Here is a 17,844-nt window from a genome sequence, read left to right as displayed (position 1 = left end):
ACTGTCATAGAATAATTGTCTAAAGACAGTTAGTAGGGTTTGGTGTCAGGATCTGATCCTAGTCTTTCTGGCTCATCATTTTACGTTAACTCCTCTACTAGACTATTTCTCATATTTCAGGTAGTGATTCCTTGAGCAGTAGGATGTCACATGATGGAATATTGTGAAAGTATAGAAGAGAGAGGTCAGGGTCACACTCCAAATCTCAAGAGTTAAATGTCTTCTGAATTCAAATTCAGATGTATCTCTCTGTAGTTCCATGTTCATTCATATTTGCTGCCACATAAAGGGTTTTTGATGCTAATTGTGGGATATCTAAAATTTTCATGCAATGCAGTTTGTGTCGATTTTCACTCAGTCAAAATTATTCAAATTCCTCATTTGGTCATTATTTACATCCTCCTTTATTTATTCAAATTACATCAATAAAGCCTTATCCTCTCTATTGAGTGGCATCTCTGGAAGTTCTTCAAAGAGATAAATAATACATTCTGTTTTGAAAAAAAAGATTGTCTTTCTTTTATTTCAAATGCTCTCCTAATCAAATGAATTTGAAAAATAAGTAAAAGTTACTAAAAGAGGGTTAGAGAAAAATAGAAGATGAAAATGTTTTCATTTCTTCTTAGAAAACAACAAAATACAAGTGTGAGACTAGAACTACAGTATGGTGGGTAGGATGTTTGCTTACATGTGGCCAACCTGGGTTCAATATTAGCATCCCATATGGTCCCCCAAGCACAGCCAGGAGAAACCATTGAACACTGCCAGATGTGGCCCCAAAACAACAAACTAACCCCTCCAAAAGTGTTTCTTCTTCTTAATCTTAATATATAGAATAAAGAACAAAGCCTATAGTCTTCTGTGATTTTTTCAGCTATGAAATAGGCTTAGCAGACAAAGAGATTTCTTTACCCAAACAGTATTTGCATTCTGCTGTTTCTTTCCTTGCTCTACAGATCCCTAAAAGCTGGAAGGCCCAGTGTCACTTAAAGAGTTCTCTGTCCCATCTGATCTCAAGCACTGACTTGGGTACTGAGAAAACTACTAATCATTAGTTCCTATGCAGAACCTGCTGACTTCTTATTGTAATACTGTTAAAAAGTTTTCTTTACTGGAGCAAATATATTCCATTTGGATTATGTCATGAATTTCATCTGAAATAATGAGACTTTCAGTAGCTTTTGTGTGTCACCTCTTTTTTTTTTTAAGCACACTTGTCTGGTGGCACTGAGAATACTTCCTCACTGAAAATGGATCCATTTACAGTCAATAATAGGTGGCTAGTGTTCATTTTACTTGGGAAAACTAAAATGTGAACCTTTTATCCTATTATACTGATCCACTGGCTTCAGATTATCTGATTCTCTAGCTTCTCATTTTCTCCTGTATCTTAATGCTATTATTGACAAGAATTCTGTTGCTAATGGTTTCAGAAAATAATACATGTACTTTCAGTCTCTACTTCTATTTTTATGTTTTGTCTGATTTAGCTAGACTTTGATATTTATTCCAAGTGTTGTTTTTTTGTGGATAAATGTGAGAAGCTGCAATGACCATCTAGATTTATTTTCAGTGCCCTTAATTTTGCTACAAGAAATTGTTGCTACTATTTTAACTATGAGTTATGAGTGAAAAACATTTCAAAATATATGATTTGTTTTCTTTTAGTGATATCTTTAGATATTATAGCATTTGTATTATATAGATTTGTATATGTAAATAGATTTATATACATACTTAATGGTAAATTTTTAAATTTAAAATTTTTTAAATTAAAATTTTAAAATTGGTAAAAATTTTAAGTATGATTTTATTTTGAATGAAAACATTTTAGAGTCAACTGTAACAATATACTTTGTCAAATTCCCAAATCACATTATATTTATTTTTTTGCATACATTTTCATATTAGAAAAACAATTTCAAACCTATTTTGTCAAATAAAAATGTAAAAAGAATATGTAAATAATTTTGTACTTATGTATTCATTTATCAACTTTCAGTTTATGGTTATCTTTTGAAAGATACATTTTAGAGAGACTTTCTATATTCTGGAACAAACCTTACTACTTTTAGGATCCATGGAATTTTATTTATTTATTTATTTATTTTTGAGTGCCAATTTTATTTAAAGGACTATATGGATTCTGAGAGACTACTGTGAATAACTGTGCATAGTTTCTGGACTCATGGAACCAATTTTACATTTATGATGAATGTGCCTGAAAAACTCCGACTATTATTCTTTAGGTGTTTTTCTAGGAGCAATTCTCTTTTTTGTTGAACTAGAAAAAATGTATAGATATGCTCTTAGATATTTCCTCCAGGTGTTCCATATTTCTTTCATGCATAAAAGAAAATCATAAATTCAGAAGCTATGTTTTCTTTGTCATGGTGTTTTTCACACTAGTGTTTCTTTGGTTGGCTTACTAAGACCAAAATTCAGGTTTTGCATTGCTTCAAAAGTAATTTTTGATAAGGTGTTTAATTAGAGCCCATTTGTCACCGAGGCATGGTTTCAAATTCCATTGTGCAGAAAAGTCTCAGAAAACTCAATTAAAAGCATCTAAAAATGACCCAGGAATTCTCACTTTCTTTAATTCTAAAATGTCCTACACTATAGTTCTCTGAACATACTTCTGGTTAGCACTGAAATTATCACTTGATTCCTATTTTCAAGATGGGTCAACTCAGATGTAGCACAATGATTTTCAACCATTTTATTATGTCTGAGATCTGGCACCAACCCATAATCCAGCAGCTGATTTAGGAGTTTATCATTAGTTTCTCAAAGGGGTCTGTAGAATATCATGATACTTTTAAGAAAGTCTATTTAGAAATAGAAGAGAGCGAACTGGTAAAAATCACTCCAAGAGATGGTAGCAAGAGTACATGGTTCTTCAGAGCAATAGGAAACATTATTTAGCAGAAATAGTACCACTGTCATCCAAAACAGTATAACCTAAACAGTTAAATTTCAGAAAATACAAGAAGTTAATAGATATCTTGATCAATATTTTATTGGTTAAAAAAAGTTGAAAAAGTAGGTTAAAAGCATATATACATTATCATAGAGTAAAGTTAAAGTATTGATTTCCATGAAACACTTTAAAGAGTGTTTTGTGTATAGTAATTTCCATACCTATTGGCTCATAGAATCCTCTTCAAATTATTTATTTACTTGAGAAATAAATTTCTCAATAGAAACAACTCTTCAGAACAACATAAATATGTATCATAACTCATGAAGATAAAATCTATGTTCTATATAATCTAAGTAATAGGAAAGTTTAGAATTTTATATCAGATCTTAGAAATACATTATTGAAATTATATGCAGGGAAAAAAAATCAATATTATGTAGTTAATATTTTGATGTTAGTTGATGTTAATCTAAATTGGAAATGTATTTTTTATTTTATAATATTTAGGGATTAAAGAGAATTTTTAGTTACTTAAATGACCAAGTTTACTCTAAATCAGGGGTCTTAAACTCGTGGCCCACGGGCCATTTGTGGCCCTCCATACAACATTTTGTAGTCCTCGGCCGGCCTTCAAATATCGCAGTATTCGCAATTATTCACTTACCAAATAATTGCAATAAAAATCGCATTAGTAAGAAAAAATTCGCATTAAACATTCACATACCCCTAGCAGTTCCGTTTGGAGTATGCAAACGTTTAATGTGATTTTTTGCGATTTTTTTCTTACTAATGCGATTTTTTATTGCGAATATTCGGTAAGCGAAACTTCTTATGCGACCCTGCCTCACCCCGACTTTGCCTCCTGCGGCCCCCAGGTAAATTGAGTTTGAGACCCCTGCTCTAAATGAAAGCAGTAATATTTATTTCAGATAAATGATTACTTATTGATGGCCAACTAAATGTAATTTTACACATGTGTGTCCAAAATTACTTGAGCAAAAAATTCATAATGATTAAAATAAAACTGAGTAAATCAAAACCAGATTGACATTTGTAGGGAAAGGAAACCCATATACGAATTGTTTCCATGTAGGGTTTTCTGGAGAAAAGACTTGCAGAAAAGGAACAAACAGAATCTTTTTTTTCCTATTTTCTTTTTATTTTTTTGGACCGCACCCGTGATGCTCAGGGGTTACTCTTGACTATGTGCTCAGAAATCACTCCTGGTTTGGGGGGCCATATGGGACGCTGAGGGATGGAACCATGGTCCGTCCTAGACTACTGCCAGCAAGGCACACGCCTTATTGCTCCATGCCACCTCTCCGGCCCCAAATAGAATCTTTTTTAAAAAATAAAAAAAGGGTAGGGGGTGGAGAGTAGGGCATTTGCCTTGCACTCAACTGATTCAGGACAGACAGTGGTTCAAATCCCAGCATCCCATATGGTGCCAAGCCTGCAAGGAGCGATTTCCGAGTGCAGAGCCAGGAGTAATGCCTGAGCGCCACAGGCTGTTACCCGCAAAACCAAAGAAATAAATAAGGAAAAAATTTTAGGCTGGTCCAATGGCAGTGGTTTATCAGAACTTATTAATGTTAGTATCGCAGAAGTTGGTATATAGCCCCCTCACTGCTCAATTTGACTGGTTTAAAAAATTTTTAAGTAGAGAATAATTTAGTTTAAAAAAATTAAGGGAAATGTCTAGAAAAAAACCCTTCTTTCTGTGGCAACAGTCTATAGGATAGAAAAATCCATGTTTTTAGATAAATAGAAATTCTAACACACTTGTAAGATATTGTGCATCTGTCCTGGATAGATAGCACAGCGGCGTTTGCCTTGCAAGCAGCCGATCCAGGACCAAAGGTGGTTGGTTCGAATCCCGGTGTCCCATATGGTCCCCCGTGCCTGCCAGGAGCTATTTCTGAGCAGCCAGCCAGGAGTAACCCCTGAGCACCGCTGGGTGTGGCAAAAAAAAAAAAGAAAAAGAAAATATTGTGCATCTATCCCCTCACCTTTACCCCCATCTCTTAATTTAGTATCTCCTGAGAGCAGTATCTCTCATATAGGAAACACTGATTAGGAGTGTAAACCAGCCTTTCAGTCTACATAAACAAAGCAATCAAACAAACCAATCAAACAGACCAAGTAAGAATCCAACAATGAGTAATGAAACAATATATTTATCCTCTCTGAGGACTTGATTATTCTAGTCAAACCTTTGTTTTCTTCTGCATATCTATATATCTATATATATGTATGTATACACACACACACACACACACACACACACACACACACACATATATATATATATATATATATATATATATATATATATATATATATATATACTATGTTTTCTGAAGAAAGTTCTTGGGGCTGTTTAGATATAGATGTGAATGTAAATGGGTTCATATCAATTTAGTTTTTCATATCAACTAGTTTTTTGTGGATATTGTCAGGGATTTTTTTATGAGGAGTACATAACCACAATTGGGCCTTACTTCTGGTTGTGCTCTCAGGAATCACTCCTGACAGTGTATGGGGGACCATATGGGATATTAAGAGATACACCCAGATTGAATATATACAAGTCAAATGCCTAACACCTGTACTATCGTGATGTCGATTTTTTCTCATACTATTATTAATGCATATTTATTGTTAAAATGCTGATGTGAGGGTATGAAGCAAAGGCACAGCTGTAGGGTATTTGCCTTGCACACGGCTGACCCAGGATGGACCACAGTTCAAACGCTGACATTCCATGTGGTCCCTAAGCCAGGAGCGATTTCTGAGCATATAGCCAGGAGTAACCCCTGAGTGACACCGGGTGTGGCCCAAAATCCAAAAAAAATGCTGATGTGATTCAAATATCATAATTATAAAAGAGGGGATTATATAAGAGGGGATTTTTCCTCTGAAACTGTTCTGTTTTGTTTTGTTTTTTATTGTTTTTTGTTTTTATTTTTGTTGTTGCTTTTTTTGTTTTGTTTTGTTTTTTGGTGCCCCCCTCTGAGGTCTTAAATTGTTCTTATAAAAGTAATAGATCTCACAATTACACAGAAATTATTTTTAGCCATCATAGCATTAAAATATCTATAACTTACTTTGCTTCTTTTAATAAGATAGGGACAATTCTTTAAAGTGTTGGAGATTCCTTTTTTCTAGTCTTTATTTTAATAAAAACTTTTGGTTTATCTATTGGTATTACCTATATAATACTTTGTGATTTTTATTATTGAATATTTTAGATATAAATTTTTTTTGGATATATGACATGCAAATATTTTGTCCCATTCAGTTAGGCCATCTTTGTTTTGATGAGGTTTCCTTTGCTATGGAGTTTATTAAATCAATTTAGTGCCATTTGTTTATTTTTAAATTTATTTCCCCTGCTATTAGCTACATCTCTAAGATTATCAAAGAGTTTGATACCTATTCTTTATGTAATATATGGTTTCAGATTGTATACCAAGTCATTAATCTATTTTCCATTTTTTGGGGTAGTGGTTCAGTTTTATTCTTTTGAATATAAATATAATTGCCCTGTCTTTCCAAAACCATATATTAAATTACTTTATTTGCTCTCTTCTATTCTCTTGGTTCCTTTTGTTGTAAATTCAGTTGTCCATAAACTGTGATTTTATTTTTGAACCTTTAATCCTATTCATTGATTTATGCATCTGTATTTATTTGAATATTTTGAAATCTTAACTACTATTACTTGGTAATATAGTTTGCATTGGAATTATGATACTTCCATTTTGTAATCTGAAAGTGTTCTTGCTCATTTTTTATTGTATTGTAATTATAGGTAAATTTTGTTTTCTTGTTCTATTTTTTGTTGTTGTTGTTTTTTCGGGCCACACCCGTTTGATGCTCAGGGGTTACTACTGGCTAAGCACTCAGAAATTGTCCCTGGCTTGGGGGGACCATATGGGATGCTGGGGCATCGAACCATGGTCCTTTCTTAGTTATCGCTTGCAAGGCAGACACCTTACCTCTAGCACCACCTCGCTGGCTTCTTTTTCTATTTATGTTAAGAATGCTACTAAAATTTTGACAGAGATGAAATTAAAACAGGACACTGATTATATAGTCATTTCATTATATTAATTTTCCATTGCCTGAGCTTGAAATATATTTCCAACTCTTTTTAACTGTGTCTTTTTTTTATATAATAATGTCTGATAGTTTTCAATGTATAGGTATTTCATTTTAAAATAATATATTTCCAGGATTGTTCATTTTTCCATGATATAGTAAATGTATATTTGCCTGATTTATCTTTCTGTTTGTTTATTATTTATATGTAGAAAATAACAGATTTTCATATATTAATTTTAGACTTCTACTTTACCTATAGTTGCTTATTATTTCCAGTGTTATTTTCTAGCATATCAAATGGATACATTTTTATGCATTTATTTTCTATTTATATTATGTCATCTGCAATCAACGATGATTTTATTTCTTCATTTCCAAATTAAGTTCCCCTTCTATCTTTTCTCCCATTTTATCATCTTGCTTGTACATTTAACTAGATTGATATTAGAGATGGAATCACATAGATTTTTCTGATTCTTGCTGAGGAAAAAAAAACTTACATTTTTCTCTCTTTACAGTTATTCCTGAATGTGTACAGAAAGGAAAAAATTTCTCCCTCTCCTTGGATGAACTAAAATTCTTATCACATCTCATAAAAACCCTTTTGAAGATGGAGAAAAACATTCAAGAATTGTTTGAAGAAATGTTTTTCTCACTCAGGATACCCACGAATACTTCAGGTAATATGTGTATTTGGAGCCAGAGAGAAAGAACAGTGATAAGGCACTTGCCTGGCATATGACCGATCTGGGATCAATCCCCAGCCCTGCATATGTTCCCACAGCCTCAAAGCCTCAAAAGGAATAGGCCGTGAGTTGTACGGGGTGTAGCCTTATAGAACACAAAACAAAACAAAACAAAAAGGTGTGTGTGTGTGTGTGTGTGTGTGTGTGTGTGTGTGTGTGTGAATCTAAATCTAAGAATCCTTTATGGTCTGCCCTTCTACAACAAAACTGTTATTTTTAAGTGTGATTTGTTTATTTAAATAAGAAATAAGTATAGTGTGCATCATGGATTTACATTTTTATTTCTTTTTTCAATTATTAGTAGCTTTTATTTTATTTTTCTTTACTTTTTCTTTCTTTCTTTTTTTGATTTTTGGCCCACAGCTGGTGAGTCTGAGGGGTTACTCCTGCCATGCACTCAGAAATTACTCCTGGTTTGAGGGACCATATGGGACCCCGGGGAATTAAACTGCAGTCTATCCTAGGTCAGCATGTGCAAAGCAAATGCCCTACTGCTTGCGCCACTGCACCTGCCTTTTATTTTATTTTATTTTATTTTGGTTTTTATCATACTATCTTTTTTACATATCCCAGAAATGAATGCAATTATTCTGTCTGTCCCTCTTCATCTGACTCATATTGCTGAGCATAATCCTTTTCATATCTATCCATGTATTAGAAATTTCGTGGATTTGTTTTTTCTAATAGCTATGTAAATATACTACAGTTTACATCTGCAGTGTTCAGGGGTTTCTTCTGACTCTACACTGAGAAATCGTTCCTGGCAGGCTCGGGGGAACATATGGGACACCGGGGTTCGAACCACAGTCTTTCTGCATGCAAGACAAATGCCCTACCTCCACGCTATCTCTCCGACCCCAATTTTAATTAAATTTTATTTATTAAATTTTATTTTATTCTTTATTTTATTTAAACATTATGTCAACAACATTGCTCAAAATACAGTTCTGGGTTTTTTTCAGTTACATAATTGTTTATGATTAAAGTTGCCTCTATTCAATTTTCCTTCTCTCTCTCTCTCTCTATCTATCTCTCTCTCTTTCAAACTCTCTCTCTCTTCCTCCCTTTTCCATTTACACATTATGGTTTGAAATAGTGTTAGTGAAGAAGTATTATGTATATTAGTTTATCTTCTTTTAACACCCATTTCTTGTCCAGAGTGATCATTTCTCACTATCAGCATCATAGTGTTTTCTTCTCTGCCCTAAATGCACTTCCCCTCTGTTATGGTAAGCTTCCTTCTATGTACTGGTTCTCCTGACCCTCATCTCTAATGTCTCCAGTTATTATTATCATACTATCTTTTTTTCATATCCCACAAATGAATGCAATTATTCTGTCTATCCCTCTTCATCTGACTCATTTTGCTCAGCATAATACTCTCCATATCCATCCATGTATTGGAAATTTTGTGGATTTGTTTTTTCTAATAGTTATGTACATGTACTACAGTTTCTTTACTCACTCATCTTTACTCGGGAACTTGGGTTGTTTCCAGATTGAGGCTATTGTGAGTAGGGATGCAAGAACATTAGAATGCAGAGGGCATTTGTGCATTGTGTTTTGGACATCTAGAGCATATTCTTTGGAGTGGTATTGCTGGGTCATTGGAAACTCAATTTCTGGATTTTTTTTTGGAGGAATATCTAAATTGTTTTACCAAAAGGCTGTAGCAATTGACATTCCCACCAACTGTGAACTCTTTTTTTTTTTCTCACCACATCTGTGCCAGCACTGGTTGTTCTTGCTCCTTTTGATGTATGCCAGACTCTGGTGTGATTTAATATCTCGTTGTTTTGATTTGCATCTTCCTGATAACTAATGAGGTGATTCTTTTTTTCATGTGCATTTTGGTCATCTGTATTTCTTCTTTGAGAAAATGTCTGTTCATCTCTTCTTCCCATTTTTGGATAATGTTAGATATTTTTCTTGTTAAGTTCTATCAGTGCCTTATATATCTTACAGATCAACCCCTCATCAGATGGGTACTAAGTGAATTGTTTCTCCCATTCCATGGGCAGTCTTTGTATCCTAGTTATTGTTTCCTTTGAGATGTAGAAGCTTCTGAGTTTGATGTAATCCTACTTGTTTATCTTTGGTTCTTCTTTGTCAGTGTCTTTTGCTGTCATGGACTGTTCTGATATCAAGGTCTTTAATTCGTTTTGACTTGTTGGATTCTGTTTTCTAGAATTTTGTAGAGAATCTTAGCATTTGCTCTTATTTTGTTGAGGATCTTTGCATCAAAAATTTTGACTAGGGGCCGGAGAGATAGCATGGAGGTAGTGAGTTTGCCTTTCATGCAGAAGGACGGTGGTCCGAATCCCGGCATCCCATATGGTCCCCGTGCCTGCCAAGGGCGATTCCTAAGCATAAAGCCAGGAGTGACCCCTGAGTGCTGCCGGGTATGACCCAAAAACAAAAAAAAATTTTTTTTGACCAGTAATTCTCTTTCTCTGTCTCTCTCTGTCTCTCTGTCTCTGTTTCTCTCTCTGTCTCTCTGTCTGTCTGTCTCTCTGTCTCTCTCTGTCTCTCTTTCGCTCTCTCTGTCTCTGTCTCTGTCTCTGTCTCTGTCTCTGTCTCTCTCTCTCTCTCTCTCTCTCTTTCTCGTTGTCTGTTTGCTTTTGATATTAGGGTGATGTTAGCTCCATAGAAACTGGAGGTTTCTGTTTCTTCAGTTTCCTGGAAAAGCCTGAAAGGATTGGCAGTAGTCCATTTAAAGGTTTGAAAGAATTCATTAGTGAATTTATCTGGCCCTGAACTTTTGTTTTGGGGAAGACTTTGATTACCATTTCAATATCCTCAAGAGTGATAAGTCTGTTTAGGTATTCCACATCATCTTGGTTCAATCTTGGAAGGTTACAGGAATACAAAAATTTGTATTTTTTTCCATTTTTCCCAGTCTCTTTTTTTGTGGCATATAGATTCTCAAAATAATCTTTGATTATCTGTAGTAGCTATTGTGACATCTCCCTTTCATTTCTAATTATGTTTGTTCGGGCTCTCTCTTCATATTTGTACTTCATATATGTGTAAAGTTTCATAGATGTTTTAATTGACAAAGCATTTTAAATCAAATTTATATTATTTCCTTTATCGCAGATTAATTCATTTTAAATTCAATGAAATAGTTTGTTACATGGAAAAAACGTAGAAGTTGGAAGCTCTATTAGCTTCTCTTCTCCCAATAGGAGCCTAATTAACCTTGAGAAAATGTAGTTTCATTAGACTTCAGTTTTTTATGAAGTGTTTTTCATTTAAAATATGGTGTGGAACTATATGGTGGCTGTATGCAGCTACCCTGGCTTGGATCCATGGCACATGCGGTAACCCTTGAACCACTAGAAGTGGTCTCTGAGTGATTTCTTAGTAAGTCCTAAGCACTTCAGGGTTTGGCTCTTAAATAATCAAAAAACTTAAAAAATATAAAATAAAAATAAGAGATGGTGTATCTTTTGACTAATATCCCAATTTAATATTTAATATTAAACACTCAAGGTCAGAGAGATAGTTTAATGGATTAGGTGCTTGCTTTTACCATGGCTCCTCCTTATATTATGATGGTCTCCCCAAATACCTCCAAGACTTATTCCTGGAGGTGATCTCTGTAGTATAGTGCTAGGAGAAAGAGCCCTGTCAGTGGTGGCTATAAAACAAACAAAAATTTTAATAATAAACTCAACACATTTTATTCTAATTTATTGTTTAAGATTGCATGAGTGAAATGATTTAGTGAAATGATTTAAATGAAATCATTTAAAATTGTATGTTTTAAGTTTAGTTGAACTTAATAAATTCATGTATATAAAATGTTTTTATACTTTCAGGTAGAATTTAAAGACATACTAATCAAAGTATGATGTATATTTTCGTATCTAACTATTCAAAATTCCCTCTTATACATTACTATATATATGAAAACACATACTTTATGCATGTATATACATTAGATATAGAGATAGTTTATTTTGGGAAAATAGCCTTATATTATTTTTATTAATGATAACAGTTGGACTTAATTCAGTGAGTGAGAAAAGTAATTAATAATCATTTTGAATATTTCAACGCTAAAATGGATTTCTTATTTAAATATGCTTACTTCTGTTTTTCTTTATTTTGCTTAAGCAAAAAAAAAAAGATCATAAGATTGGAGTTTTTATTAAGCATGTTTTAACAGCCTATGTTTTAAATTATGTATAAATATCCCAGATAATTATAAAGTATATATAAAGTAAATAATTTTTTAATTTGGAAATAATTTGAAAAATTATAGACTGCCGTCTATAAATCTGACAATAAATTTAATATTTTTAAAATATTTGACAATACAACTTCATATAGTATAAAGTTCCTTTATATAGTATAAAGGAAGTTATAGTATATGATTACAAGTTTAAAGGAAGTTATAATATAAAACTCTAACTTTAAAGGGCCTTAAAAGTTAGTATGGGAAATAAGCATCATATTTGTCTTGCATGTTGCTGATACGAGTTTAATTCCTGGTATCATATCTGGTGCTTTGAGCCCACTATGGGTCCATTCTAGTACAGAGACAGGAATAGCCCCTGTGGTTTGTCCAACTCAACCCCCAACTTTAAGGATGAGTGAAAAAAGTAGATTTAATTAGCAAATTATATGAGACCTTAAAGGATCTTATAGATAGAATGACTAGGTCTAAAAGAGAGATCTAAATAGAGAAATATGGAATCCTAACATTTGATTGACATGTTGGTACCTTGAGCAATTGACATTTGGGTTTAGTAATCATTATGTTTGCTAAGATTTGACATCCTTCACTCATGTCCCTAGAAATATTTTTGGAGGAGTAGATTAACAGAGTAAATTCTAAAACACAAGACTCCTACACTTTGGACTCCTCTTATATTTGTCCTAGATCTGGCTTTTGAAAAGACGTCAATTCTAATAATTCTATTCTCCCTTATAGACAGCATGCTCAAGATTAGAATTGTGTCAGAAAGAAATAAAAAGATATAAAAATAAAGTGGTCAAATTTAAAGAAAAATTTTGACACTGATTTCAAAAAAAGGAGAAAAAGAAAATGCAAGTTCAACCACATAAAATTAAAATTTTTGATTAAAATACTCAAATATCATTTTGAGTCTTGAAGAATATATATTTGAAAAAATATTTATTATTATTGAATAAAATCAAAAGATGATGATATCATTTTGATATGACAAGCTCCAAAATTGTTACTATATAAGCAATGAACATATAAAAACAACTTTAGGGGCCGGGCGGTGGCGCTAAAGGTAAGGTGCCTGCCTTGCCAGCGCTAGCCTTGGATGGACCGCGGTTCGATCCCCCGGTGTCCCATATGGTCCCCCAAGCCAGGAGCAACTTCTGAGCACATAGCCAGGAGTAACCCCTGAGCGTTACCGGGTGTGGCCCAAAAACCAAAAAAAAAATAAAAATAAAAATAAAAACAACTTTAAATTCCATAAATAATAGTGTTTTTTAGAAATTCCTTATAAATTTCAGAGCATATGGAAGACATTTTGAAGGACAGGTTTAAGAATGTCTAAATACTAGAATATATCTTGTGATATATGTGTTCTTCATAGTTGAAATTAACTTTTTGGAGCAAATCTAAGACTGATTTAACCTGACATAGTTTTATGTAAATGGCTTCCTGAAAAGAATAATGTGGAGAGAAATTGTCAAGAAAATCTTAAATGTTTTATTTAGTGTAGCCAAACTAATCAATTCTTATCAAAAGCTTTGGTTTCTTAAAGCAGGAAAGAAAAGATTCCTTGAAATGAATGATTAAAGAACCCAAATTAATCTTACGTATCCTGATAGTTAATGTTTTACTTAGAAACCCTTTGTGGCAGAGAACGGGGAAAATAGATGAAACAATTTGGTTTCTTTTGTATTTCTTTTGATTGGAGCATATTTTGCTAATAAAGATCTTGGAAAGAGTTGACTATTATGTCTATATAACCAAAACAATGTGATGAAAGTAATTTTTGCCATTGTCCAGATGTTTTAAAAAATATCCAGGTGCTTAACTTCACATAGAGAAAAAATGAAGATCATTAGCCAAATATTTTCCTTTTTCCTTTGATATTTACCTCCTTTCTGTAGACTTGGCCACATTGGCCATGATTTTAGAAATTTGAATATGGCACAAAAGATTTTGTGGAAGCACAAGAAATATTTTTCTGAGGAAAAAATAGATTTACTTATTATTTTTATTTGTTATTGTTTGGGCATGATTTTATGGTATTCTATTTTGGTTATTTCATAAATTTATAGGACATTATTTGACTGGTACAGTGACTTACTGTATTTCTTTGAGGTCATCACATCTTATGGCTTGCCCTTGGGTTTGATTTATGGGGCATTTCTAATATGCCTTGAGAATAAAGTTGTTTGGGGGCAGTTCCTCAATCTTTCCAAAGGTGGCATCTGAGATTTATCTAAACCAGGAGGCTTCTTGGCCATCATTTTTCTTTAGACCCAGCAATGACAAAGAGCAATGGCTGTTTCAATTGGATGTAAGAACACTTAGGGTTTGTCTCAGAAGAATCAAAGATTTCAGATCTTCTGAAAGATTGTTTGTACTCTTAGGGGGTCTTAAGAGGGGTCAAATGGCTTCTAAGAGTTCCTTAGCTGGGTGGTTAAGGGATTGTATTAGGGAGGCGTATGTAGTTAAGGTAAAGAGGCTCCTAGGGTTTGTAAAGCTCATTACACTAGGACTTTAGCTGTTTCTTGGGCAGAGAGGTCGAAGGCTTCCACATTGGAAATTTGCAAGGTGGCCACCTGGGCTTCTCTTCATACTTTATCATAGTATTATCTCTTGGATGTAGTCTCTTCTACAGATTCGGCTTTTGGTGGGAGGTTGCTTGTGAGCCAGTAAAGAACAGTAAAGAAAAGAAAGACTTGTAGTTCCCACTTAGAGCTGCCAACAAGGCAAGTTGCTTTGTAGTGCACACAATGGGAGCCTATGAAGACCAATTTGGGTGTGAAAGTGGATGTCACAGGGAAGTACTGCCAACCTCTACTCTCTATGAAAGAAAGCAGCAGTGTTGAAACTAACCAGAAGTGCAAAATGAACCACAGCGAACTCTGTAGCGGGAGGCGGCGCATCAGCTGGCATTTCTGTGACCCTTTGCACTCTACCTACATCCTTCATGTAGGCGTTTTCTTCAATAGACATTATAACTGTACATTACGTATTATTAGTTATATTTTAGTGTGATGAGCCAGAGACCACCTGCTCTAGGTAGTGCTAATAATTTATCTATAGTTTCACTATATTTTGAATAAGTGAAATAATATATAAAATGCTCAAAGAGCTCATATTTTTACAATACTAAACTTTGAAAATGACAATGCAGATAAATATAAAAGTGCCATCACTTGTTAAAACCATGAAATTAATAGTTAAGATTCTCACTAATCTGCCTTAAAATGGTCTCTTTCCATTCTCTCTAAGAACTGAGATGGAGGGAATAAATTTAAATTTGAGGGAATATATTATATTTTGAATATTATTATATTTGCTTAGGGATTTTCTAGCTTCACTATAAAACTGGTCATCATCAATGGGTTTCAAGAGGGGCAGAGAAATGGCACAGCGGTAGGGCATTTGACTTGCATGCAGCCAATTCGAACAGAAGGTGGTTTGAATCCCATCATCCCATATGGACTTCTGAGCACAGAGCCAGTAGTAACCCCTGTATATTCCGGGCTTGACCCAAAAACCAAAAATAAAATAAAAAAAAGAAAAAGAAGTAAGAAGTTTCAGAAACTGATATATATGTGTGTAGATATACATAGAGAGATACATATATATGTATATTCATCCATGTTAAAATAGCACAATCACCTTGTCAAAAATTAAGTGTTTTCCACTTCTTTGTCTAGCTTTAATTTTCATATAAATTTAGCAATGTTTAAATAGTATAATGTACCTTGCATCCTGTGTAGAATTTCTGTTCACTAACAGTCAGACCTATATCTAATTTTTCTAACCACTCAAAATAACTCTTCATTGCATGTTCTATAACTTAGCCATCTATGTACTAACGGATGTGTAGGGTTCTTTCCCCCTTTCATTTGTCACCACACACACACACACACACACACACATACACACACACACACACAATACAGTGGAGCAAACTTTTTTGAGCTTATATTTACACATATATATCTGGGCAGTAAAATTTAAAAATGAAATCGCCAACCAAAAAGATATGATCATTAAGAAAGTAAAAAAGAAAATAAGCTTTAATCTGAAGAAAAATATTTTTAAAACTTATCTGATAAGATATTTGTCTTTGAAATATATAAAGAACTTATGATTCAACAAGAGAACTAAGTTGGTTTGAAGAATGGGCAAAGAATCTGGAAATATACCTCATCAAAAGCAGATACAGAGATGGCAAATAAGCCTGGAGAAAGTTGCTCAATATCATATTTCACCAGGAAAATAAAAACTAAAACAAAGAAAGACAACTTTACATTTATTAGAATAGCTATAAAAAACCGTTGATTAATAACACCAAATTCTGGCAAGTATATGTAGAAATAGGAACTGTCATTCATAGCTGATAGGAATGTAAATTGTACAATCTCTTTGGAAGATGGTTTGGTTCTATTTTAACAAGCAACAAAGATATCCTTCAGTAGACTGAATGAGTAATGGTATATTATTTAATTATAAGATGAAATGAGATATCAAGTCATGAAAAGATAGAGGAAATTTAGTGCATATATTAAATATGTTAAATGCATATTTTAAAATGGCAAAGTGAAAGATGCCAATTGAATAAACCTAGGTATTATTTGAGTCCATCTGTATAATATTCTGAAATAAACAAAATAGAAAAAGCATAAAAACAGTAAAATTATCTGTAAAATCCAGGAATGTGAAGGGGACAAGAGATGAACAGGTAAAACATGAGAGTTTTACTTTCTGTACACAACAGCCATGGTGAATATGAAACACTACACTATTGGCAAAGTAGAACTACAAAGCACAAAGAATGAGCCTCAAATATAAATATAAACCATGATTATCTTTCATCAACTCTAATCATCAATTAGTCTCTGATCATCAATTTATTAAACAAATGCAAAGGGTTATTGTAAAGAAAAAGAGGAGAGAGACTATTTGGACCTCTATGTTTGTTGCTTAATTTTTCTATAAACCTAAAATTACTCTAAAAACTAAAGTATATCTTCAAAAACTGGACAGTTTGAGAAAATACTAAGAATTTGTTTATGCCGGACCAGAGAGATAGCATGGATGTAGGGCGTTTGCCTTGCATGCAGAAGGTCGTTGGTTCGAATCCTGGCATTCCATATGGTCCCCCGAGCCTGCCAGGAGCGATTTCTGAGCATAGAGCTAGAAAGAACCCCTTGAGTGCTGCCGGGTGTGACCCAAGAAAGCAAAAAAATAAGAATTTGTATATGCAGTATTGTTAAGGTTCAGTCCACAGATCCTTAGGACCCACGGACAATTTGCAAAAAGATTGTGAGTTGGCTGAGGCGAGGAGGGAAACAGAGAGTGGCAAATATACACCAACCATGATCTCATTATCATATTGTATATTTGAGATGGAAAGTTTATTTCTTTATTCATTTCTCAGAAGAAAACACAAATCAAAAATGCTTATAAAACACTAGAGTTAAGGAAAACTTTTCTTCAGCATAGGAAAATCCTAATGTTCCCAAAAGAAGACCTGAGAGCTAATACAAAAGTTAAAAAAAATTGTGCATGTGACTGACCCCAATTCAAGCCCTGGCACTACAATAGCTCCCTGAATACCACCGAGAGTAATCCATGAGTACAAAGCCAGGAGTAAGATGTGAACAATCCCACGTGTAACTTAAAAAAAAAGAAAGATTTATTTCTGTTTCTGGACACTTTAAATACAAGATTTTGAAATTTAAACTCAGAATAAAGTAGTGTTTTATTCTTAGGCATCATTCATAAGTAAACTTGCAGAATTTTTTATGTTACTGCATATATAAACTACATTTAGAACAACATATTATAGCCTCATATTTAGAAGCACATACTAATCATTAACCTAC

The 17,844-nt window shown here is 33.5% G+C and overlaps 1 protein-coding gene across 1 annotated transcript in view; it reads left to right on the top strand.

The window, feature by feature from the left end:
* KIAA0825 (KIAA0825 ortholog) overlaps positions 1-17,844 on the top strand; it is a 390,853-nt gene that overhangs the window by 70,133 nt on the left and 302,876 nt on the right. The window contains exon 4 of the mRNA XM_049769174.1: positions 7,549-7,710. Coding sequence (XP_049625131.1) covers positions 7,549-7,710 — 162 coding nt within the window. The remainder of the gene's footprint in view (positions 1-7,548; positions 7,711-17,844) is intronic.

This window comes from Suncus etruscus, chromosome 2 (genome assembly GCF_024139225.1).
Source record: "Suncus etruscus isolate mSunEtr1 chromosome 2, mSunEtr1.pri.cur, whole genome shotgun sequence".
Classification (NCBI taxonomy): Eukaryota; Metazoa; Chordata; class Mammalia; order Eulipotyphla; family Soricidae; genus Suncus; species Suncus etruscus.
This window is presented reverse-complemented; position numbering and strand designations above follow the sequence as displayed.